Here is a 26,606-nt window from a genome sequence, read left to right as displayed (position 1 = left end):
TACTTTAGCAGAGCACCTGTGATAGGTACTACTGCAAAACAGCACCTAGAGATACATTCCGTAAGCTCATGTGCCTAAGCCAGTGCTAAACTTGTCTTTTCATATGGAGTAAATTTCTTCCACACTGATCTTAAGACTCTCAAAACAAAGGCTGTATCTTGCTTCTTATTGCTTTGTGTTCTTGAAATAGTGGGGTCCTGAGATCTAGGTCAGTAGCTGTTAGCTGAATATGAAACAGCTTACAATAATGCACGTAGCCCACAACCAGGCTTTGAACTGGTGTGGTTTTGCTCTGCTGTTCTTCCTTCTGTTCTCGTTCGTGATGTTTCTTCACTAGTTTGATTAGTGGCTTACTGATTTCTGCAAATGTAAGGATGTTCTCATGAGAACCTAACCAATTGTGAAACTGAATCTACTACACTTATTCCTGTGGGGGTGGGGACTCTCACGATCAGTTCTACCCTTTGATGATCCCACTGTTGCCCTCCTTTCCCGATCTAATACTATTCCTGAATATTTCACTTCAGATTGTACCGAGTTTTGTGAGTTTCTGATGATTAGCTTTAAAGCCTGGGTTTTGAATAATGCTGACAACCTCTTCAGTAGTTTCCTCTACTTTCACTTCAATTTTTCCATGTACCAACATATCCATCTATGATACGGTGTAACACATTTTAATGATAATTTCATCCACATTCGATATATTGATCTGAAAGTCTTGCAGTACTTGAATAAAACACTGTTGCTTTCCCTTCCAGGTACATGCTTGTTTTTACCAGCTTTGATCAGCTAGTGGAATTGCAGAGAAAGCATTGGCCAAGTCAGTAACAAAATGTCACTGAGATATTCTGCTTAGTGCTACAAGAATTTCAGATGTCTTACCACCACAAGCAACCTGAGAGGTGGCTAGCTTATTTAAGTGTTAAAAATCCACCATTAGGCTTTTTTTTTTTTCCTTTTTTTTTCCCCTCTGCTTTTAACACTGGGCAAAATGGAGAGTTAAAAATTTAGGTCTTTGCATTAGCACCTTGGTTTCCAGTAAGCTGTAGATGGTGGGCTGGAGTCCTTCCTCTGTTCCTTGTGGGTGTTGATATTTTTTTCATTGTGAAGAAGGATCTGGACCTTCAGTTAATACACAACTTCTATTTTTCCACATTTTAATTTACAGACATACAAAACTTGAGGAAATTCTGTTACCCAAATATCTACTGTTTTTACTTCCTCCGGATTCTTAATAACAAAGCATCAGTGACTTGCAGGAATCACTCCACCCTTACCTCCCGCTGGTCAGCACCAATTCTAGAAACATCCGTAGCAAAATCTGTAGCTAACGCATTTTGTTTCAGCGAGGCAGTGCCAATAATTCCCTGCTGCTTACAAGAGGGATACTCCCATTCCTATCCTCAGAAAGAACTCTTGTACTCCTGAACTTGGCAGCTATTTCACTGCAGGCAGAAATCTCAGTTACAGGTGCTTGAACATCCTTTAATGCATATGAAACAACATTTATCATTTTCCCCTTCTCTGAGTTGGAGCTGGAACTAATTCTCTTATGAGAGCGTTTATTGACACTACGGTGTCAATGAACATCATAGCAATAGAGGTAATTAGGGTTCTTTCCATGACCATCCAGCACTAATGTTGTAATTGGCCATTCCCATTGGCAATATTGCAATATTTTCAGGGCATGGGTTGACAGCAGACTGTCCCTAGTCTTTGTTGCTGAGAGGGGGAGATGATGCAATGAGAGACATTCGTCATGTCCTGTAGTTTTGTTCTTCCTCCTCATCTTTCTTCTTTAGTTTGGCAAAGCAAACCAGCAAAGAATTTAGGGATTCTATCCTGTTGTCTCATATCTTTGCCTCTTTTTCTCCAATTTTACCTTGTTGCTCTCCTGCAGTCCCATTGGTGCTCCATAAAGGAAGTTTTTATTTTGTTCTGTTTTGCGGTTGCTCTTATGCATCTTTTTGCACAAAGAGAACTAATCCTATAATGGCATCTGGTTTTGCTTTTCTGTTTCATTTGATCTTTACTTTTAAATGGAGGCTCTGTTTCCCTAGTACCATATTTCTGAAAATTACAGTATGTACAAACCTGTTTCAGGTCCACAGAACTGAGCTTTCCTTGCATTCCTTCTCTCCATCGCCTTGCCCATTTGCCCATTGCCAATTGCTGAATTTGCAGCTCCTTCCATTATAGACTGATAGAATCATTAAGGTTGGAAAAGACCTCCAAGATCATCTGGTCCAATCATCCTCCTATCACCATTATTACCCACTAAACCATGTCCCTAAGTACCATCAATTCACAGGTCCCAGCATTATTCCTGCTGGCTTAACCTTTGTACGACTGCTACTTTAAAGGTACTGTGATTCTGTTATCTCCAAGGATACTTGGGTAGATGTCCATATGCCAATTCTAACAATTTTTCCAGGATGCATATGACTTTACAATGTCATAGTGTCATTCAAGGTGGAATAATATACTAGCCAAACCTCCTTTCAGTGCTCAGATAACTGTTCAGAGACATTCACCTACTACATTTCATGCAGGAGGTTCTTCCTGCCATGTAGCAGATGATCACACTCCACTCTGATGCAGCGCTTTTTAGGGGTGTGCAGTATTTACTAGTTAAGGCCGGCTAATCCTCAAGTTCCACAAACCACATTACACAAGTTTCTGAATTCAGTGCTCTCAGGGTTTAAACAATTACTCTTGTTTGTGCTGCAGTCAGGTAAATTGTTAGTGTTATCCTATCCCAAGTTTTAGGAGCAACACAACCAAGCAGCATTAGACAGTGTGGGAGTCTATTTTTACTACTGGTTTTGTTGCAATTATGCAACTGGTTCACAGAAACCTATTTTGCTTTCATAGTAACACGAATTTTCAGGAGGAAAGTTGGGGACTGAGTTTTCAATATATTCTTGGTTTTAATGCTGGATAGAGAAATGTTATCATATTCATTATGTATATTGCTCTGAATAATGGACAGCTGTGTCCTGGCTGACTGTTATTGAAGTAAAAGGGCTCTCGGGGTGTTCAGAAATCCATCTGTACAGAATACCTTTCTGGAGCTGTCTTCAAGTTAGTGAAGGGTTCACTGCAAAACTGTAAGGCAAACCTATCTATCAGGAACTGTGAGGACCTACTCTTAAAAGCCATTAGGCTAGTATTATATACCCAGATCTAAAGAGAGACAAAAGTCTGACTACCTTTATCATCATCCAGATCAAAGTTGATTCACAAGAGAGGGTTTTTGTAATATTACTTATTTATAATATTTATTGTTTTTTATTATATTTATTATTTAGTAAAATATTTATAATATTTTTATAATATTTTATAATATTACTTGTTATTTCTACTCATATTTTGCTGGCACTGAAGGTATATATACACATTTATTTTTTCTATTGTTCACCACTTTTTAGATATATATATTCATAAATTATAAAATACATGTATTCATATAAATATATATGAAGAAGAAAGAAAATTTTCCTCAGTGAAGAGTGTCATTGTTGCTTTCCTCTATCTCTTATCATTGTTTAACACATCTATGACTCATATTTTATGGCATGACAATCAAGTCCCTTATCTCTATCCATGTGATCCACTGGGAGGAGATCACCTTACTTAGTTCACCATTGGCAGAATGAAACACTACTGTTAGTATCATGCTTGAACAAACATGTTTTGATCACTGCCATAGTTGTGGCCCATTAAAGAAGACAGGATAACTTTGACCCATTCTCAGGGTTAAAATGTTTATGAGGAACATCTTACTATGAAATCTTGGAATAGTCATCATTCTGCTTTCCTGTCTTAAAGCTCCTGTGAACCAGAGGAAATTGACTGAGTGGGTACCAGGGGTCAGTGAAACAAGATGAACTCTGTAACACATTAAGTGTACTTGCCTAGTCTAACCCCCAGTGTATGAAAAGACCATTCAGGCAGTCATGATGCTATAGGCTTATTTTCATTTTTAGGCCCTATAGAAGCTTGTACGTGTACTTTCCCAGAGAGACCTACTACTCTTAAACAGTTCACTCTACCTGAAATATGAAAATAGGTGGTAATTCTGTCCTGTGAAGTAAGCCACCACAACAGTGTTCAGAAAGAGTGTTAGTCACGTGTGTATTTACACCAAGATGAACTACCACAGTAACCATTTCAAAAGATTTTTTTTACTTGTAAACATGATTTCACACACAAGTTAGAGTTGGACTATTAAGTTGGTGTGTCAGAAATTCTTCCTGGTCCTGTCACAAACAATAATAGGCAGATTTGCTAATGTGTTGGCAAGATGTTTCATAAATGACCCAGGCAGATGTGTTCTCTTCCACTGTGCACATAGCACTGTGGAAGCAGTGGTGGTTACAGGACCAGGCCCTGTTGTAGTCACACCTGCTTTTATCTGCCAGCGCATTGGACTTCTTCATGAACTGCTCACCAGCTGTGAGTGATGCCTGCAGAAATCATCTGTCATCTTCTGGAGCTGGAATAACCTAGCAATATAACTATACCTGGGCACCATGCAGAATGCTGTAATGTCTACTGCAAATGTCATGTGACATGGAATCACTACGATTATTTTCTCTAGGGGTTAGACAAAAGACTTTGTTTGCATGCCACTGAATGCCAAGATACTTACCAAAGGTAAAGTAGTTTAAAACATTCACTTCCTAAATTCTTTAAGGTTAATACAGTTCTGTTTCATAGTATTGACTATACAAGGTCCCTCAGAGGGTGCTCCCTTTGAGGAATCCGCACAGCATTCAGTAATACCTTGCCCACAGGTGGAACCCATGAATCCTGAGGATCATGGGCCTTAAGATGCCTGATTTCTACTGGAACAGCGTTGCTAGTGTGCCAGGCACAGACAGACTGAAGGTGAGGAATAGACGCCTCCTCTTACCATAGCTGATATCCCAGTTTGGCAAAGGTCCTCAAATGGGCTGAGAGTTGCTGCCCGAAGCATTGTTGGGTACTGAACAAATAATTTGCTCTCCATGAATGGTGATATAGAAAGCAGGGCTGCTCTGAACACCTTTTTTAGTCAGGAAGAGCTGTTAATCATTCATTATTTGTGGCTGGCTATAAAAGGAAATCAAGGAATTACTTCTAATGTCATGACCTTCACCCAGTGTCATATGTCACCATGTGGAAGCAGAATGTAAACTGGGCAGAGAGCGGGTGACTCAGGGTTGAATCAGAGAGCAGGAAGTGTACAGAGCAAAGGGTGAGGTAATGGGACACAAGCAGGGACGGCTGCATTCCTTCAGGTGCCTCTGATGGTGCCAAAACACCATCCTAAGCCTCGTGGCTTGAGGGTTCCTGTGAACACCGACTGTTTGTGGAGCCATCCCCAAGTCCTTCTGGCTCTGCCCTGTGGTCTCCATCTCCCATTCTGTCTAGGAAGTAGACCAGAAATCATCTTGTGATTTCACAGTTCTCACAGGGAAGGGGATAAAGCCCTGGGGAAGACCCCCAAGACTTACTGATTAGTTAAATACTTCATATCTGTTCTTTACTTTGAATTGTTTCTTTCTGCTGTTTACTGGGCTGTGTCGTCTCCCTTTGCCACTATTTCTCTGTGAGTTTGGCCATACTTATAACTTTTGTTAATTTTATTGAACATGTTGTGGTTTAATATGATAAATTGCTTTTATACAAAATGTAAAAAAAAATTATTACTTATTTCATTACTTTGAGATAAGTAATAAATGATTAAGAAAAAAAAAAGTAATGATTTGTAAGGCAGAAGTCTAATAAAGTTTCAATGAGAAATGCATGGGAAATGGGTGGCTTTTGATATGGGTAATATTTAGGAGTAGAGCAATAAACCATGTTGGAATCAGAATGCCTTGTACTGACTGAATTTGCGATGGGGCAGGTTGTCAGAACAACTGGAGTGAATTTCAACTGGAAAAAACAACAACAACAACAACAACAAAAAACAGAAAAACACATGAAAATGGTATTTTTGATAGGTAAGAAAACAGTTTAGGAAATGTTTAAGTAAAATAATAATGTTAATGTAGTATAGGTATTAATGAAATTACATTAACCACTATATGTAGTACCCTAAGGTGGCTGCTTAATAAACACCTGAGGTAGTTGCTGTGAAGACAAGACAGAGTTAAGAAATTATTTTTAGGAGTTTTTCTAGGACTGCCATTCATTTTATTTTTTAACTAGGAGTGGGTGAATTAATATTTACTGTCTTAGGGAGACAACTTTTCTGTCATCTAAAACATATGAAACATATAGGATAAACCAGATCAGCTATCAAAAACTGACATCTAGATGCTATGCAGCTGCCCTCTCTGCGTGATGTTTGGCCAATAATGAGGAAACCTGAATAGTGCTCACAAATGACTTGAAGAACTGTGGCTTACAAAAGAGATGATCTGTCTGTAGTATGGGAATAGATTTGTCATAATTCAAGCAGAGTAGAAGCCAGAGTAAGTTATGAGTCTTGGGCATTTTTGTGTCTCTGTGAAGAAAACATTTTTCAGTATCAAAGATGAGCCACTCTCCATAAAGTATGTTTCCTTATGCATAAGAAATATCTATTATATAATATTGTATAGGAAATAGAAGCAGAAAATGAAAAAGATACCTGGTAAACAACCAGTCTGCAGGGAGTCTAGCAGTTGTAGTGAGTAAAATTAGATAAATATATCTTCTTTAGGATCAATGTCAATGTGCTTGCTTCTTCCTGACCCCCTTTTTCCATTCTCTCTGCCACCAGCATCAGCCGTTGACGGCTCCTGGACTAAAGATGGCTTAAAGCTGCAAGCAAACCACGAGCTTATGCCTGAGAGGAGGAAAGATAAGGAGTTCCAATTAGCCGTCTGATAGGACTTTAGGAAATCAATTCATGGCAGTTAAGATTAATGAACCCTTATGGAAATAGGAAAATGGGAAGCTGAGATAAGATGCAGACAAATTAACTGGACAGTGAAGCATCTAGTTTGGGTCAATAGAATGACTACGGATAATTGCCTCCTCAGTAATTGTAGCCAGAATGTATCTGGTCACAATATGCAGAAATCTTATATTATATAAGAAATAAATTATATTCTTATATATTCTATATATAAGAAATAAATTATATTCTTATATATTCTATACATTATATTCTTCTTATATCATATACAGAAATATTATATACTTAAATATGATGAAGACCTGATGAGTTAATTCATCAGTGTTAATAATTTAGCACCATTATGGTTAATAATTTAGCACTATTTACTGCAAAGTGATCACATGGAGGCACATCTTGATATCATAATTGGCATCTTCCCAAAGAATCTACCTGAATCATTGTCAGGGTTGTGTGACTGTCATGGCATGCAAAGGGTAAAGAACTGTGGCACTTGGCTGTATGACTCTGGAAGCAGTAGTAGTTGGTAACAGGAAGCATTAACCCTAGTGTCTTTGGTATGGCTTTTTAAAAGATTTGGAGATTGTGAACCAGCGTGTATCTGGTATAACTGAATGCAATTGCCTATAGGACCACATTTTTCTTACAGTATAAGTTAATTTGCTTCACTGTATGCAGTAGAAAGGGACAAGGCGATCTGAGTCTGATCAAAGACTGATATGCAGAACATGGTCGTAGTGCCTTAATTCATCCCTCATGAGACTAACTGAATAAAGCAATTATTTTTAGTCATTTCACTACAGTAACAAAATTCAATGTGCAAGATTAAGTAAAATAAGTAACTGCTTTGTAGCACAAAGTCAAGTTAGTTATAGAAATGAAAAATATTTCTCTATATTTGAAATAAAGATTTTTCTGTTTACAACTTTTATTCCTGGAGAAATGAAGAAAGAAACTGTGATGAAAGTTCGTAGGAGGGGAATATCTGTGAAAAACAGCAACAATAATAACAAAAAAACACCTTTTTGATGTGAATACAAGCCTGAGCCATTGCTCCTAATGCAAAGAAAGCCTCCTCATAATTTTGATAGGTGTTTAATGAAAACTTGCAAGAAATAGGGAAGTCTCCCAATTGGGGCACCTTTCCTCAAAAAAATGCTATGAAAGAGTTTGAGGCCAGAGGACAGCGATGTCAAAAAGCAATAAAACAAACTATCAAGAAATATAGGGAGAGGATATATCAAGAGATATAGGAAGAGTTATAGGAAATGGATTTTTGTTTGTTTGCTGTCTAGAGTGGACAGACAACACTTATGAAAGCAGTATTAAAATTTTAAAGGTACTATGAAGCAGAATGGACTAAATTGTTCTTCATATTTGCTGTGGTTAGGAGAAGGGTAACAAGTCTAACATATATCAATAGAAATTTAGGTTAGACATCACAAAAACTTTCTAACTCTTCAGATATTAGATGTTTTTGAAAAGTGTCCATGTTTGTTTTTAGAAACTACCAATAGAGTGACAGAATCGAAGTGTCTGTCAAGAATGACAGTTGGAATAGTTGATCTGACCTGGAGGAAGGAGGATGAAAGGAAGGCATCCTGAGGTCTCTTTTGCTCCTCATTTTTGTGATTTATAAGGTGCATGATGAACTGTAATTATAGAACAGATGAGTAAATAAAACTGTGGAAACTTGTGCTCGTAGGGAGAAGCCGAACAACAGGGTTAGCTGTTATGTTATTCTCATAACTTCCTGTGCAAATCCAAACATTTCACAAATTGCATGGAATAGAATGCAATATTTATTAAATGCAATTTTAGGTAGTATTGTAGAAGGGAGTAAGTCAATATGAATAGTTTTGGGTTCTGTATAGGACATAATATTAGTACTATTATATATTTTATATGTAATGACTTGATTTTGTAACCTCCTGTTTCTCTTCCACGGGTGTTCAGCTATCTGTGATCCAAGGCACAGCTGCATAACCATCTCTCAGACGTCTGAGGAAACTGCAAATTCTGAGATAGAGCTGCAAAAAAGATAACAGAGTGGAATTCTTCAGGATAAGAAAGACAAAATCACAGATAAAGGTAAGATTGTTGAGATGGAGATAGGCAGCAATTCAAGGATTCAAGAGGGAAAACATCACCACAAAAAGGAATAAAATCTGAAGGAGAAAACTTCAGGATCTGTTCTGGGGCAGCGGGAACCAGCCCTACCCCATCTCACCAAGCACTTCTTGGCCAGCAAAGACTTTTTCTGTTTCTTATTCATGACATTGATCATACTAACACTTGGTTTAGTAGTTCATTAATTTGAGTTGTCTTTTGTATGTAGTAACAAATCAATAACTGTTATACACTTTTACGTTGTGTGTATTCAGCCCTTTGTGCATTGGAGAAGACATCCAATCAAAGTAGTTCAGTGAGGGAGGGATAAAAGTTCAGTTAAAGTCCTTGATTGATAGTACTGTTAGAATGCTACCTGGTGTATCATTGACTGGAAAAAATATGGAAAAAAAAAAGGGGGGGGGGTATCTGTGATAGTATCTATTTAATTCAACTTCATCAGGGAAAAAATGCTTTCCACCTGCACAGAAAGTCCCTTATATTATTGTTTTTCCATCATTTTTCATATAGCATATTAAAAACATTAACCTGTGAAGCAAAGTCCTAAACACTCTTAAATGCCTACATTAACGTTCTGTACTAGGTGTCATTTCTTTGAGTTATACATCTTGTTTTTCCAGATTCAAAAGTCACTTGCTTTTCCAAATGTGCTGAGGGTGAAAAAATGTCTCTTCTTGTGTTCTACAAAGACGTAACTTTTTAATCCTGCTTTAAATACTCTATGAAATCTTACTGAAACTTAGACTAATATAAATATAACTTTAATTAAATATATTTTTCTCATGTTACAAAAGTAGGAAGACTCCCATTTTAAATGAGACTTTACTGCAAACAATTATTATGAAAAATATTATATCCTAATACATTAATGTATCATCAAGTCATATTTAACAACTTCAGTGATAAATAAGCACCAAGAAAGGTGTTTTCCATATGTAGGAAATCTCTCTCAAAGTAAGTTGCAGACTTACATAAGTTTTCTGTTGTTGATTAAATATAGGCCAAAAAGAATTGAAGTTTTCAGAAACAAGACTGAGTTTGTAAAACTGAAAACTGGCACATTACTAATAGGAAGTTCATGGCATTACTTTAGTTCATGGCAGTTTCTCTTACTAGATAAACCAGACAATAAAAGTGGAGCTTTGTAATAACATTAAAACATACTTTTCAGAGCATTTTAAACAAAACTAGAAGGTTGATTCTTACAGTAATTTAATGTGGCCTCATGGTTAGTCCAGGACAAATAAGATGTCAAGCCATTGCCATAGGAAGTGTCTTGTGGTTGAGTATGTGAAACAGTTCAGGGAGCACAGAATTGTCATTTCCCGACTGTGTGATAATTGTCTTCATACAGAACAAAGCTGGTTGATAGAACAGTGGCCAAGTTGGCAAAATTCCTCTACAGTTCCTGTACGAAGTAGTAGTCTTCTCCAGCACTGATTAACAGGAGAAAGGCTGCTAAAAAGGAACACAAATTTCCTGAGTACCATAAATCAGAGCTTGTTCACGGTTTTTCTAACTTATTCCAGGGCTGAATATCCTAGAATCATTACAGAATTCCTGGGACCCTCTCCAGCATTTCACCTACCTGGAGCTTATTGGAAAATCCAACTCTCCATTTTTAAGGGAAATAAAAGAAAAAGTAATGTGTGTCCTTTCTTTGATTATAATGCATAAATACTTTGAATTACTTGTTTCAGGTTACTTTCTTGTTTGCTATTTTTATTGAAAAACATTTAAAAAGTTAGTTTTTCTTGATATTGTTAAAAAGTCTTTGAAGGTGTTATGTCATCATGTCACAATGTTTTGACTCTCATGTCAAATTTAGATTAAAGTTTCTGTGTCAGTCATTTACTCCAATACCATATGTTAATTGTTCATTCCATTTGCTGGCCATCATCAGATGAAAACAAAACAAAACAAAACAAACAACAACAAAAACACATGGTACCAATGTATGATCTGTGAGATGAGATTCTCTCAAAAGAAGTTATTTTCTGGAAGCATAAGTAGTTGAAACTTCAGCAAAGAACAAGAGACCCCCCTATTTTCAAATATATATTTTTTGCTGTTCCAGAAGAATATTGATGGTCACTTTATTCATAAAATATTAGATATTTTAATATATAGAAGGGGCTTAGATAAGTAAATTTAGGTAACTATATTCATGGAAATAGTCTGGAATAATTAATAGTGAATTACAATACAGAATGATCCGTATTCCCCAACTAACTGCAGTCCAAAAATTGTTATAATCATGTAAAATACAACACTTTTGTGAAGAACAGGGGCTCTACTTACAAGACTGGTGAATGGTCTGGGAAAACAGTGACCTAGAGAAAGACTTAAGGCTTATTATAGTTTATCGTTACAGTATGATCTGTCATTGCAGTGGTGTGACCAAGAGAGATGATTCAAACCCTACAATTTTATTAAGCAGGAGAAGGGAATAAATTGTCCCTCACGCTTCAGGGTTATGGCCTCCACAGAATATTTCAAAGGATCTGATGGTCATCTTTCAAAAACCCAAAAAGTTCTTATGCTCAAAATTCTAAAGAAAGATTTGTGAAAATAATCAGGGAGTTGTAAATCTATGTCAGGTAAATGGAAATTGGTTACTGCCTTATTAAAGAGAGGATTGAGTAAACCTTTGCAATATATATTTTCATAGATATGTATATTTTTATAGATATATGTATGCTTTTATATTTTTTTCTGAAGTAATCCTCAAACTGATAAGACTCTTTGTATTACAAAACACTATAAAAGTACTCCGTTTATTCAAAATTTTGAGGTTACAGTTATAAATGACTAAAAGAAACAAAAATTTTGTTAGCAGATTAAGTAAGTTTTGTTCAAGCAAAGTGATAAGAAATTCTTATAAATTTACTTGTTTTCTAGGACAGAAATTTTTATTTGACTTTTCATAAATTTCACACATGCATGAACATGTGTTGAACATGTCTATTTTGCTATATACATTGAAACAATAGTAGTTAAGAAGTGCAATTAATATATTTTAAAAGTTTTAAATTTCTTTTAAATGTTTGTTATCATTTTCAGTGAAATAGTGAAGTAGTGCCTGCAGACACTGGTAAACACCTCACTGATAAACATTTCCTGGTACTATAAATGGTCCATTTCAAACAGTTTTGAATATGAACATGCATTAAAAAATCAGAAAGATATTACCTAAGAAAATTTCTGCTGACCATAGCTATTTCAAAGCCATTTCTAAACTAAGTCTCTAACTCATCTTGCTGTTCTGCAATTAAACAAGAAAGGATGCACACTATCCTAACTCACTAACAAGACATATATATTGTCAAGAGTCTTAGATCACTTCAGGGGGTATCCTATCGAGATGTAAAAATACCTGAAGGGAGAGAATGCAAAAAAGAGAGAGCCAGGCTCTTTTCAGGGATGCCCAGTGCCAGGACAGGAGTCAGTGGACACAAACTGAAACACAGGAGGTTCTCTCTCAACACCATGAAGTACTTCTTTACTCTGCAGGTGATTGAGCCACAGGTTGCCCAGTGGCTCTGGGGTCTCTGTCTCCAGGGATCTCCACAGCCACCTGGACATGATCCTGGGCAACCTGTTCCAGGTGTCCCTGCTTGAGCAGTGGGTTGGACCAGATGACCTCCAGAGGTCCCTTCCCACCTCAACCACTCTGGGATTCTGTGACTATGGTAAACTCCTGATTTTCTTGCAGGATAAATGGGTTGTTATCTTCTGGATTAGAATTAGAAGAAGTGGAAAGAAACAAAAGAGTATTTTGTATTACTTGGTTTCATTCTCAGTAGGTGCTTGAGAATGGATTTGTCCTTAATTGTTACTGTGACCTGGAGCATTCAGCACCGTCATTGAAAAGGTAAGGAGGGATTCCAGGGAGGCTTAAAGGGGCATAATTAGGCAGAGAACTTTTCCTGGTGGAAAAAAAGTGACTATTCAGATCTATTTTCACAGATGAAAAGGAAACAATCATTTATTTAAACCTTTTATTTGTTAAATATTCCCTATAGAGAAGGGAAGCAGAGTCCAAAGTGCGTACACTTTACACCCCAGAGTAGGTGAGGCAATAAGAGTCAGAAAAAAAAAAAAAAAAAAAAAGAAAGCTGTTCATCATCCCCGTTTTACATAAGAAGAGCAAAGTCCAATCATGTTGCATGTCCTAACCATATTAATACAGCTGATTTCTGAATAATCTTTCAGAGAACTGAAAGCAAACTGAGAACAACCTGCACGGTAAGTCAATGTTTTTATTTTTAAATCAGAGATATTTTATAAAATTCACAAATAACTAAAATTGGGAAAATTCTAAATAAGTGCATATTCTTCTAAATAAATATATATTTCCTCATTTATTTTTTGTATCTGTGCTGAATTACAGAAACTATCACACTTTTAGCATTCAAATCAAATCAAATGTAAGGCCCATGGCTATCAAACAAGTAGAAACACAAAATGTAGACGTTTGTAAGCAAACACAAAATGTTAGGGTTTGTTTCAACAAGTTTATACTTGTCCTTTGCTACAATTCACTCACAAAGAGTGACATTAATAACTTTATTGTTTTTAATAAGGATGTATGTTTTTTCTATCAAACAAGGGGTCTTTGAGATTACTGTCCTTGACTTAATAGTTGTATATTTCTCAGTCAAGTATTATTTTACAGAGAACTATCCTAAATAAATTTAAAATGCATTCTGAAGATGAAAAGAAGCAGAAGAGTACTGAAGATGGAAATAGTCATGAGAACACTACATCCAGCCAGGGTCAAGAACAAGAAGATAAACAGTAAATATTCTTAGACATTGTAAACTTGTTCTTTATTGAAGCATATAAGATTACATTATCTTATTTTGTATTTTATTTAATTTCATATTTTAATTTAGTTTATTTTAGTGGGAAAGCCTAGTAGAAGAAAGCTTTTTATCAGCTTATGATTAGCATTCATTGGCACGTTTATTTTGTGCAGAAGGATGGAGAAAGTTCTTTTTCTTTTAAAGATTAAGTGTCCACAGGATTGACTACTTTTTATTGAAAAGGAAATTCAGAATATGGTATAAATTATATCAGAATAGACATCTTGGATACAATGAGGTCATCAGCTAAAAATTACAGTAAAATTATTTGTATGGTAGGAAATCAATATTTTAAGTACCTTGAATATTTTATTAATTCTCCAACCCCATATGAGAAAATTTGATTCTATAAGCTATCTTTCTCTTTCTTGTTTTGAAAGCTATATAGTGCTTCAATTCACAACTTGAGATAATGGAACCACTGGTTCCTGATGGGGTTGTTTTACCCTTGACATGAGAGACCTGTGAAGAGCTTGATTTGAATTTATAGCAGTTGGGAGCTGATGCTATTTAAATATACCTAGAGGTTTAAATACAAACATCCCAAGAATGCCTAATAAGTCATATTAATTTTACACACGATTCTTTCCCATAAATTAATTTCATAATTATTTTTGACTGAACTTCATTAACATAGTGCACTAATATTTTTTGAAATGTTGTCAATTTCTAAATGTACTAAAACTATCATATTTCCTTAAGGAAGGGAAAGAAGAAGAAAGAGGAAAAGCCTAAAATGGTCAGCTCATTTACACTGGTAAGATTCTAGCTATATATATGTGTACATATATTTACGTGCATGCACATTTAGAAGTGTAATATTTTAAATGCTTAAAATAATGATAGAGAACAGCATATATGGTCAGATCTCTACCAAATACATTGATAGTACAGAATATTGGATATGTTTTGGCAACCTAGAAGATTTTTTGTGAATGTAGTTTTTTTAAAGAAACAGTTTTATTACTGATATGGATTTTTAGAAGCCTTCCCTTAGTAAGTTATCATGCTAAGTATTCCTGCTCTAAGGAATCCGCTTTGGCAGGGGTGTTGGACCCGATGATCTCTTGAGGTCCCTTCCAACCCCTACAATTCTGTGATTCTGTAAGTACACCTATGTTAGATTAATTTTTGTGATAAATCAGAATTTCTATGTGCTTAGTTGCCTTTTTCAACACAATGAAAAGGGCATAATTATACCTGAGATTACTAGTGTCATCCTGTCCTCTAAATTACCTGAGTCAGGTTCTAATCACACTTATCAGTCCATTAGTCATTTTTCAGTCACATGTGTCAGCAGTAAAGGGTAATGCCATGGAATTAAAAACTAAAAAGCACTTTAAATTATAGATTTTTTTAAATTTTATGTATATTTTAAAATGTATTAAAAAAAGGTAATCTGTTAATATTTAATCAAAGTAAATCCTAGATTTTCTTTAGTAAAACTGAAATATTGTATGTTTTGTAGGTTTAGTGTGCGTAATGCACAGCAATGATATGGGAATTAACAGTAATAAAACTACAGTGCAAGGTGGTGGCCAATGACCCGATTCTTCTGTTTTGCCGTACCAGCTTGTACTTGTACAATTGCATTGCAAAAACACTGTAATTTACAACAGTGAAACTTGTATTTACAGTGCAGAATCTATCCAATGGCTTTCTTACAGAAGACCATAAACTTTATTGAGTTAAATGGCAAGAGGTATTTAGCATTTCAGTAAGTTTTGATAATGTCTGTAGTACATTAGGAATAATTCTTCTAACTGTATAATAATGAATTTGCAGTAAAATTAATTATTGCCTTAATTATCGCAATGGTATTAAAATTTCATATAATTTGAACTTTAAATTGCAAAATTTGAGAAGGCAAATTGTCTTGTTTTCATATGACCTTTCTTACCCATACGCAGATACTGATAAATTTAAATACTGCAGTTCTCTGGTTTGGAGAGTTTATAGTATAAAAGTGCTTATATTAGAATAATTTATTTCTCTACATTTAGGTTGTTTAATAAATCTACTTGCAAATTAGACAAAGTTATAGACTTATGACAACCAGGTATCAAATTGATAGCTTTTTCTTGGTTTTGTAAACATAACATTCTAGTACCACAATGAAATTGAATTTCTCTTCTCATTCACAGTTTCGATACTCCAGTTGCACAGATAAATTACTAATGATATTTGGCACTCTACTGGCAATAGCCCATGGAAGCAGTCTTCCTATTGTGATGATAATTTTTGGTGATATGACTGATAGCTTTGTTACTTCTGCAAACACAAATTTTACAGGTAAGAATATGGAGAGACCAATGTTTTGTATTTGGAAGACAGCCAGGGAGATTTGAGCATCTTGACTTGACATATTGGTGTCGTCAAACCCAACTTGCTAACATACTGTGGTGTAAATCAGTAACTGTTGTGTATACTGTAATAGAGATATATTCTGATTTTTTTCTACTTATTCTTAGTTTCTGCCGTAGTAGATTTTTTTTTTCAAATAATCTATTACAATATACATTCAACAAATCATGTTTAACTGTGGCTGTGATAAACAGAAAGAACATGACTTTCAATTTCTGCTCCTCTCAGCATGAGCTCCTGTTGCTTCCCTTGCATACGACAATTATAGTTCACAAGGTGAATCAGATCAGTAAGTAGATCCACCAGAAAACTTGCTACTAAAAATAAAAGTACTGATATTCTCATGGCTCAATTTGTTGAATCCCCTCATTTGCTAAATTAGAAGTAAAAAATCAAACACAGAGTGGCAGGCAAACACTGCAGATACAAGAGGGAGGATTGACACTTAGACCAGATTAGGTTGTCTTCTGAAACCAAACATTAGATGTTAAGCTTGTGAACAGACTCGTTGCCTGGAATATTCTATAAAAAGTTATCAACCATTTAAATAAATGTCCATGGTGATTCAGAAAAGTAATGCATGTGACAATCTTCTGTCCTGCATCTATTTTTGCTCTTGTTATTCTTCTACAAGACAGAGACATGGACATGATGCCCTTATCAGAACAAGTAATTTGTGACCTACTGCTTTCCAAGTACAGTAAATTGATCAGATTTTTGCAATTGCAAAATGCTGCAGCTATAGTCTTCTTAAAACATTTGTCATTAACTTCTGGTGTGTGGGAGAAAAATTTTAGTGCCAGCACCTACTTTATAGACAATGTTTTCATAAAGAATTAAGCTATCCACAATTACCAGTGTGAGGCGAATGCCTAGACTTGCATTTTTAATGGGTTTTGGTATTATAGAAATGCACTCTGTTTTCAGAAAGAAACAAAAAACAAACACAAACCAAGCATGTAATGAATGTTCAGGAAGACCTTTTAAGCTCAAGTTATACTGATGCAGTTTTGTAGGCAATGGAGTCAGGACTAACCTTCTATTAGTATAATCATTGTTTTTGAATACGAAGAAGCTTGAACTCATTGCACACCTTCTCTTATTCAAATCTACTAGAATCAAAAGGAGACATACCAACTCAAAATTTGGTGAACAGCATGCAGGAAAATAAATTTGTTAAAACTTGCTCTATTCAAAGTATTTACTCTTTTTAAGGACAGATTTCTGACATGAATTCCTCTGCAGAAATTCTTGGCAAGCTGGAAGAAAATATGACAAGGTAATTAGAAATTGATATTTCCTCTTTTTTTTTTTTTTTTTAGTGTAGGCACACATTTGTTGTCAAGCCATATTTCTCCCATAGATATTTTGCATACTTTAAACAACATAAAAACAATGGTTACTTGAATAACATTTGTAAATAAAGATTTGTATATGAGAATATTGAATTCACTGGGAAGATTCTTGAACATTCCCAGTCATTCCCAACAACTTCCCTGTAATCTTTTGCTCTCATCCATTCCACCCCCTTTTCAGGGGTGCTCTGTGTCTCAGTGTCGTCAGCATTTTCTTCCTTCCTCTTTCCCTTCCTCTGAATTTATAAGCAGTACATGTTATGCAGAAAAATTATATTGATTATCATCCATCAATTTCTTGAGCTATGTTGATTCACTGATAAAAAGCAGAATTAAAATTGCCAGATAGTTATTAGTTTCCTGCCAAAGCATCAAGTTCAGCTAAAATACCTGGCCTACAGAAAAATACAGTTAGATTAAATGCAATTTTAAATCTAGTATTCAAGAGCTGTCAATAGTGATTCTGTTACATACGAGAGTAATATTGCAGATTCATAGACAAAAAGGAAAATAAAGAGAAACATCAGCTACCAATAGATGTGTTTTGTTAGGGGGCTTCACTGGCTGCTATTCATGGACTAGGTTTATGTAGGATGTCTAAAGTCTATGTGCATTTTCTTGTACCACTTCAACTTTTTTCTTCAGATTGAAGTTTGTTCCTCATTAGGTATTGAAAAACATCTGAGATCACAGGAATACTGATGTGGTCTTCAAGGCAATAGTAATGAAAAAAATTTAATCTCTGAACTCAAGTCATGTTGCATCAAAAAGAATAGAAACCCTCCTATTATCCTCAGCATGCTATTGTCTAGGAGTCACAACAGAAAAAAAGAACAAAAAGTACAGGAAAACAGAAAAGCTAACCGAAAGAAAGTGTGAATGTGAATATTATCTAAATGTTGAAAACTGCCTGTTCTCATGGCCCTAAGAGATGTGAGGGAGATCTGTTCTTAGCATCCTGCATGTCACCTTGTCTTTCAGACATTAAGTCTGAGAGCACAGATGTAGAGTGCTTACAGAGCAGCCTGAACTTCTCTTCAGAAATAAATTGTAGAATAAGGGATGCATGGATAATTAACAGTACAGGAACAGGTTTTCTTTTCTGAAGTTTCTAAACTTTTTGGATAGAGCCTTAATTTAGTGTGTTACCAGTTTGAAGAAGCTGTTTGTACCCACTCCCTGTTTCTCTGAGAATGCCTGCCAGCAGGTAAAGTAATAATAAAAACTGTTTACACAGACAAAGATCTTACTCAGGTGTATTCAACTATAAATGTGGACTTCATTATGTTTGTTACTCAGATAAGAGTTTGCCTGAAATCAACTTACTTCTCAAAAGAAAAAGAACAGTTAATTTATAGTGCAATGAGCATTAATTCTCTGTTAAGTTTCTGCAGTGAAGCTACAGAATGTATTTCCTTAGCATGGAATGTTGTAAAGATATCAGTCCCTTCTCTTACAATTTGTCATGAAACAAAGTCCACACATAAAACCATTCTTTGAAGTGACATAACATCATAAAGTAATTGTCTAAAGTAATTACTACTGAGCTTTGAAGCAGTGTCCTTGTTTTTAGTTTGGTAGTTTCTGTGTAGGTTTTCAATGGATCTGAAGATGATCAAGGTCAATATTCAACTAATCAATCTTCAGTTAGACATTAACCCATTTTATTAATCAGTTTAGATACAGTTCATTTCATAATGATCGCAGTTCCGAAGTCCATGACTAAACTGTACAATATCTCAGTCACTGAAAATGCTGGATTAAAATATGAAAAGTTTCATCTATAAAGCCCTTTTCTCCTTTTTTGAGCAGAGCATTTGCACACAGATTTCTGTAACTTACTCCTGCCAAGTTTCATGCTCTAGTTCTAAAGAATTGGTGTGGCTTAACTTACTTCTTGTGAGTGAAGCTCCTAAGGGTTTTAAAGCTTTTTATTATTATTATTATTTTTATCATTGTCCTGTTTTCACTCTGGTTTAAGTTCACCATTAACTGGTTCTGATACCAGTTCTGACTGAAATCAGATCTGATTTGATTCTGTTTGAACAGTTTAAAACTGTGGCTTAAAATCAGTTTCAGCTTGAGAAATACAGTGGTTCATGCACGTCTTGATTTTCACATGACACCCTGCTTATGACACAGAGATGAATTTAATTAGAAGTAAAATATCAGTTATGAAAAGAATAAGGAGCAAAATAATTTTGGATCTAGTGGCATTTACTTGAAATAGATGTATAGATAGTCACATTGTATTCCCCAGCTGGGAAGTATTTATAACATGCATGCATATATGTATATTTATGTAGACAAGCATGTTGTATTATACGTGTCTGTGAATATGACATACAGATATATACGATTAGGCCTCAATGTGTTAAAACACAAATGCTATGATGTTTTTGGAAATTACTTGACATGTTTAAGCAAAAAGGATATTGCATCTAAAATATGGTTCTAAAATAAACTTCTGAGAAAACAGATACACCGACAAGAAGAAAAAGTAATTCCTGTCTAACAAGAGCATCATTTAGTTTATTATGTTTCTGTAAAGTTATATTAAATAGTACTCATAGAAAAAAACTTGGGAAGTTTTACAGTGAAGTGAAAACTCTAATAGAAACATATAAACTCTAATTCAGGTCTGAAACAGAAGCGGGAATACAGTTAAAGACAGACTAGCAAGGTAATTTTTATTTTTATTTTTATTTTTTCTTGCAGATATGCATATTACTATTCTGCAATTGCAGCTGGTGTTCTTGTTGCTGCTTATATCCAAACTTCATTTTGGACCCTAGCAGCAGGCCGACAAATAAAAAAAATTAGAGAAAAATTTTTTCATGCAATTATGAGACAGGAAATTGGATGGTTTGATGTAAATGACGTGGGAGAACTTAACACTCGTCTCATTGAGTAAGTGCACTATACCTTCTGCAATGTTATTTTATCTTATTACATATGTACAGATTGCAAATTTTTTATTTTTAAATTTCATTTACTTCATTGTGAATCTCATGCAAGTTATCTCACAGAAAGTCTCAGAGACTCAATTTGTGATAATTCTGATGCTGGACTGTCATAAAGTTATCAGAGAAGCATTGAGATAAGTTCCCTTGTGAACTCTGAGGATGACTAAAGCCTAACAGTATGAGATTAACCCAATGAAAAGAAGACACGGTTCAGTTCTGTGCACACTGGGAACTGAGCACAGTGATGACTGACCCCAGCTGTGAACATCTTGAACTGCTTGACAAGCTATTTCTTTCTCCTTGCCTACATGAAAGGATTTAGCTGTTCCTCCCAAATATACTACTGTTTCCAAATAGATCCAAAATTTGGAATAGTGATAAAGTGAGAGAACCTTTGCACTGCAAGCAGAATTTCAACCTTTTCAGAAGCAAACAGATGTATAGCGTTACATTTCACAAGAAATATGAAATTTTCTGTGATCATATTATATACTGCTCTATCTTTAAGCAAACTGTTGGCAAGTAATTGAACATAAAGACTATCTACACAGACTACTCCAGACTAATAAAGACTATCTACACAGATGCCCATATAACAAAACTGAAAATCTTGCTGTGCTTCCTACATTTACCATCCTGTCTGGATGTATTTTTTTTTTTTCAGTGATGTCTCCAAGATTAACGAAGGAATAGGTGATAAAATTGGATTGCTTGTCCAATCATTAACAACATTTGTGACAGGATTTATTGTTGGCCTCATAAGAGGATGGAAATTAACCCTTGTAATACTTGCAGTTAGTCCTGTCCTAGGACTTTCAGCAGCCATCTGGGCAAAGGTAGGCCACTATGCATTCAATGTCAGGTTTTATATAAAGGAAAGATAATGAAATGAATCTACAAGCCTGCAATTCTTACAGTTGGAATGTATTGCTTAGGAAATTATGATGGCTTTAGAGAACATCTATCTATGTACATAGGCTGTTGGGTTCACTGTATATAAATGCCCTCGAGTAGTTACAGTTTTATAATTCCAGTGGATTAGGCAGACTTTCTTTAATTTGAAGCTGTTTATGTCAGTATAGCATATTTTATGTGGAAAAGGATACAATATATACCAGCAAAATGCATGTCTGTAACTGTTTAAAACTTCATTCACGTTCAATTCTGATGAAAGAAATAATTGCACCTCCTGAAAAATAATCAAAGAAATTAGACCAAGCTTTGGTCTCAGACACATTTTCTTTTCAGAGTAGTTGGCAGCTTTGGTAAGAAATTCTAGGCAGATTTACATGAGAGAAGTACAATGGGATCAGAGTGTCTTACATCTGCAGTTTGGAAGCCTTCATTTTTTATAGTATTTTACTTCTCTTACATTTCAAAGATTATATAAGCTTTTTCTGTCTTGATGTGAGTGTGTTAGGGAAGAGGTAGGAGCAGAAAGGCACGTGCCACATACTAGCTGAGAGTGTTCACAGACTGTGGCCAATTAATGTAAGTCTTGAGCCCTCTGGTTAAGGCAGCCAGAGATGAGAAGGTGGCCTTAGGAGAGCCCACCAGCTCAGAGTAAGTGTTCATCTAATCTCCTGCACTTGGGTGAAAGCAGAGTGCAAAATTCAGCCCATAGATGTTGAGAATGGGTAATGTTAAATTATTTGATTGAATACTTTGTATAATTAAGAATTTCAATATCAAACACTCCTGCACCTATACATAATACAACCAGAAGTCTTCATGTTATAAGAAAGTCACAATGGCTTTTATCATAAAGTGCTTGAGTTCATTCTGTTTTTCTCAAGTCCAAATATTTGATCCTGCGTTAGGTTCTCTCTGCATTCACTGACAAAGAGCAAGCTGCATATGCAAAAGCAGGAGCTGTTGCAGAGGAAGTTCTTGGCGCAATCCGTACTGTAATAGCTTTTGGAGGGCAAGAAAAAGAAATCAAAAGGTAAGAGCATCTCTTGCTTTCATCAGCTGATTCTAAAGTACTCACTTCAGATGGTTTCAAATTTTCTTGCATCTTCACTGCTGAAAGTCTGCCCAAATAGGTATGCATTGTGCTTGCTACATTTCTAGGTAATGGGGCTGGAAATTGGCTGTTACTAACTTTTACAAGATCCATTATGTGTTGAATAGCAATTAGGGTGTTTTGTTTTTTTTTAAGAAATTGACAAATTAGGTTGATATATCATCTCCACTCTGGAAAGTGCATAAACTGCTACTTCAAATAGTAAGTGGCAGTTTTAGACAGAAAAGGCTGTGCCGTGAGAAGAGATGATGATATCTTTGGTTATCTGATTGTTCAGTAGTTGTGAGGGTTCTGCTAAACAATATTTTTATTTTCGCTATATTGTAAAACATAATTATTGTGATATATCTTAGTCTTTTATCTTAAGCTAACAAAGATAATCTCAAAACTTGTCACGAATGGTTCACAGTCAAAGTTCACTCAACCTCAGGTTATTTTAAGGAACTCGTATGCCCTCTCCTGAATTATGATACACTGGTTTTTTTGTTCTGTTTCGTTTTGTTTTCTGTCTGCCAGCTCAGCTGGCGTTGGCATTTTTGGAAATTACCTTAAGTTATCTCTATGCCTTACAATCAGGCCTACCTTTGTACGTTCTTAGGTTTATAATATTGTATTATCTTGTAGTATCTAAGTAATGTTCTTTTACTAATTCATCCAGTTTTTGGTGCTGTGTGCCATGGTACAAATCTAAGTGTATCTTGAACTTTTGCCTTTCTTCAGGTATCATAAAAATTTAGAAGATGCTAAACGCATTGGAATAAAAAAGGCTATTACAGCTAATATTTCTATGGGTGCTGCTTTCTTACTGATATATGCATCATATGCACTGGCCTTCTGGTATGGAACTACCTTGGTCTTAAGTGATGATTACACCATTGGCAAAGTTCTCACTGTAAGTATTTATCAGTAACTTCCCAATCATATTGAAAAATAATACTCTGAAGTGTATTTTCAGAACTTACTTAGGTTCTTTCAGGATGGTGTGCCAAATTGGCAAAATAGCTTCTTTTCTTTTTAACAAAAAAGTTTATTACCAAAAATGTCTACATGCTTTTTTGCTATAGTTTTTCAAAATCTACATCAAGCCAAATAAAATATTGATTATTTTCATCTGTTTCTACATCTTTTATGACTTCCATAAGTTCATACTGATATAGAAGCAGCTCAGTCAAAACTTGAAGTACAGTACCCTTCCTAGTTGATATTTATTTTCAGATTTGCAGGACTGAATATATTTTCAGGATGCAGAATGAAATAAACTTTAAAAAAAAAAAAAAAAAAAAGTTGTGTGTTCTAAATAGATAAGTTTACTGATTCTTTTCTTATATTTTGCTCCATACAACCCAGGAATCTCTTTTCAATATATTTAAAAAGCAAGGGGAAGGAAAATATACTTGTGACTAGAAAATATGTCACTACCTAACCAGAGGAAGAAAAGTGTAGCTCATACATCATAACTTAAATTCTTCTCTTGATGTGACAACCGTCCTACTTTCATATGAGATGTCAAAGAAATATGGTAAAAATATATTTCTTTAACCATGATGAAACCAGTCAGGATACCATATATGTATTTTTACATCCCTTTAAAGCTACCTGATTTTTCTTTATTTATGAATCACTCTGATTTGCAAAAATTGTCTCTGATGTGTGATACTGGCTCTTTTGAACTTTTGCAGTATGAGGCCTGTTTTTTTTTTAAGGGCAGGCAGGCATACAGAACGCCTTAGACAGGTTCAGACAATTGCTCATGCCCTTGTATGTAACTGTTTTCCGTTCAAAGTCTTTGCAATTAAATGTTGTCTATTTTGCAACTCATCAAACTGGAGTTTATATAACATGAATTAGAATGTGTGTTGCAAGTCTTGCACTGTATCACGAGGGCATCCAAGGGTATAAGAGGTTACAACACTTGGAAAATAGCACTGCAATATAATAAGTAATATGAAGGAAAAGTGGTAGAGTTAAAAAGAGCAGATCCTAGAGCCTGCACTTTTACCATATATTTGTTCAGTAAAAAAGTATAACAGATCATCATAATGTTAAATATAAACAAAAGTGGTAGAGGCTGGGATTAAAACTGGAATTAGCATTTTTGTGATGTATTACTGACAGATCTGATAAAGAAGAAAGCAGTTCTGTAAAAGGTATGTATATTAGAAGGACTTGCAGCTAATTTCACACAACTGTTAGAGAAATCTTCTTGAGCAAATGTGAAAATGTGATCAAAAAATGCCCATCAAAATCTCCATAGAAATATTTCAATGTTTGATGGAACCTTTCCCCAAAACTTAAAATAATTTATAAAAGGTTTCTGAATCTATTATTTTGTCAAGATGTAGGAAATTTAAAATGTCCTAAGTAAATGCTTCAGTTAACAGGTGGTTGTTTTTTTGTTTGTTTGTTTGTTCTTTTTGTTTGTTTGTTTTGTTTAGTTTAGGTTTTTGTTTAATGCATGTGTTCAAACAAAAATGAATTATCTTTGGAATATCTTTTGTCAAAGAATGTATTAGTACAATAAATCCTGAGACATCAAGTCTCAGGACTTTTTACACATTTTTTTATACATTTTTTTTCATAGAATTTGCAGGTTTCATTTTCAGTCATCTTTTCTGTCCTCATGAGGTTGTTTGCAGCATTCACATCATGCAGGAATACAGCTGGCTCTTAAGAAGTCCTTTTCTTAATCTTGTTCTCTGTTTAAGAGAGAACCTTTCATTTTTCCTGTAATTCTAGATTACTTAAACTTCCATACCAGGCACAGAACCTCTGACCCAAAGTTACCTAATGTAAATAAATAAACATAATTCTCTGCTTAAATGGGACCTGACACATGTCACCATAAACATTTCTTTCAGGTCTTTTTCTCTGTATTGATTGGAGCTTTCAGTATTGGACAGACTGCCCCAAGCATAGAGGCATTTGCTAATGCAAGAGGAGCAGCCTATGCAGTCTTTAATATCATAGACAATGTGAGTATCTTTGGTCTTGCTCAGAGACCATTCTTTTTAAAATGCAGGTAATATTTATGGATATGAAATTAGTAAAAATAAATAAGATTGAGTAAAATAAGATGTAATTCAAATATCTATCTGATGTTTTGAAAACATATTTCAATATCGACATGGATAAAATAACATAGAATAATGGCAGCGTCAAATTTTAACCTGATATACATATAGGAGGCCTATTTAAGACTGGAAGGAAAATCAACATATTTTTAAATTAGATTCTGTGCAACAAAGGTGGAAAATGGAACTTTCCTATATTTAAATAATTGAGAATATATTTGTTAAATTGTTAATAAATAAAAAGTCTAATTTTACTGCTGCTGCATATTTAGTAATTTACTGCAATAGTTAACTTCTAATTTTATCCAATTTTGGCAATACTAAAAAGCTCATTTATTTTCTCAGAAGCATAAATATATTCATAAAAGCAGATAGAATGTATAGTTATTAGTCAGTCCCTCTTTGTCTTTTAGTTATTGTTTCTTGCTTCAAAGATAACAGTATTGGATCACTGGATCTCTTAGTGTTGGAGGTACCCTGTAATGCTTTTACCATGAAGGTCACATCTAGTGACATATAGAGATGTGATTACAGTTGATGCAGGTATATGGGCATAGTGTCAAAGGCTAGTAGTGACACCACCAGCAGCATGAATGTCAGCAAATCTATAAAACACAAGCGGGTAACCTGGTAACATACTTTATTGGACAGGAGAGTCTGAAATCAGGGATGCTGTGATTTTATGAGCTAATGAAGTTGTATAAAATGAAATTACATTATTTTGGATTATTTGTACATACTTCAAATTCTAGACCTACCTTTGATGATAATGCAAACAGAAGTAATTAAGCACTCTGTTTCTGCTTAATGATTTTTACTTAATGGTCAGTGAATCAGTTCTTTCTCACAAAATGGTTACAGCAGAAAGGCAAAGCTCTACATGAACAGAGTCTGAACATCTCATTGGAAGTGATCTGTTCAGGTTAATCAG

At 34.9% G+C, this 26,606-nt stretch overlaps 1 protein-coding gene across 1 annotated transcript in view; it reads left to right on the top strand.

Annotated features, from left to right (window-relative positions):
• The first annotated feature begins 8,844 nt into the window (after positions 1-8,844).
• Positions 8,845-26,606, top strand: part of LOC121065490 (ATP-dependent translocase ABCB1-like) — a 41,716-nt gene continuing 23,954 nt past the window's right edge. The window contains 11 exon segments of the mRNA XM_040548347.1: positions 8,845-8,986; positions 12,829-13,273; positions 13,704-13,825; positions 14,596-14,650; positions 16,038-16,185; positions 17,473-17,536; positions 20,331-20,522; positions 21,243-21,414; positions 22,399-22,523; positions 23,325-23,496; positions 25,463-25,576. Of these exon segments, the coding sequence (XP_040404281.1) occupies positions 13,728-13,825; positions 14,596-14,650; positions 16,038-16,185; positions 17,473-17,536; positions 20,331-20,522; positions 21,243-21,414; positions 22,399-22,523; positions 23,325-23,496; positions 25,463-25,576 (1,140 nt within the window). The 5' untranslated portion in view covers positions 8,845-8,986; positions 12,829-13,273; positions 13,704-13,727.

The sequence above is a fragment of the Cygnus olor genome, chromosome 2 (assembly GCF_009769625.2).
Source record: "Cygnus olor isolate bCygOlo1 chromosome 2, bCygOlo1.pri.v2, whole genome shotgun sequence".
Classification (NCBI taxonomy): domain Eukaryota; kingdom Metazoa; phylum Chordata; class Aves; order Anseriformes; family Anatidae; genus Cygnus; species Cygnus olor.
Note: the sequence above shows the minus strand (reverse complement) of the source record. Positions and strands in the feature narration are given on the sequence as shown.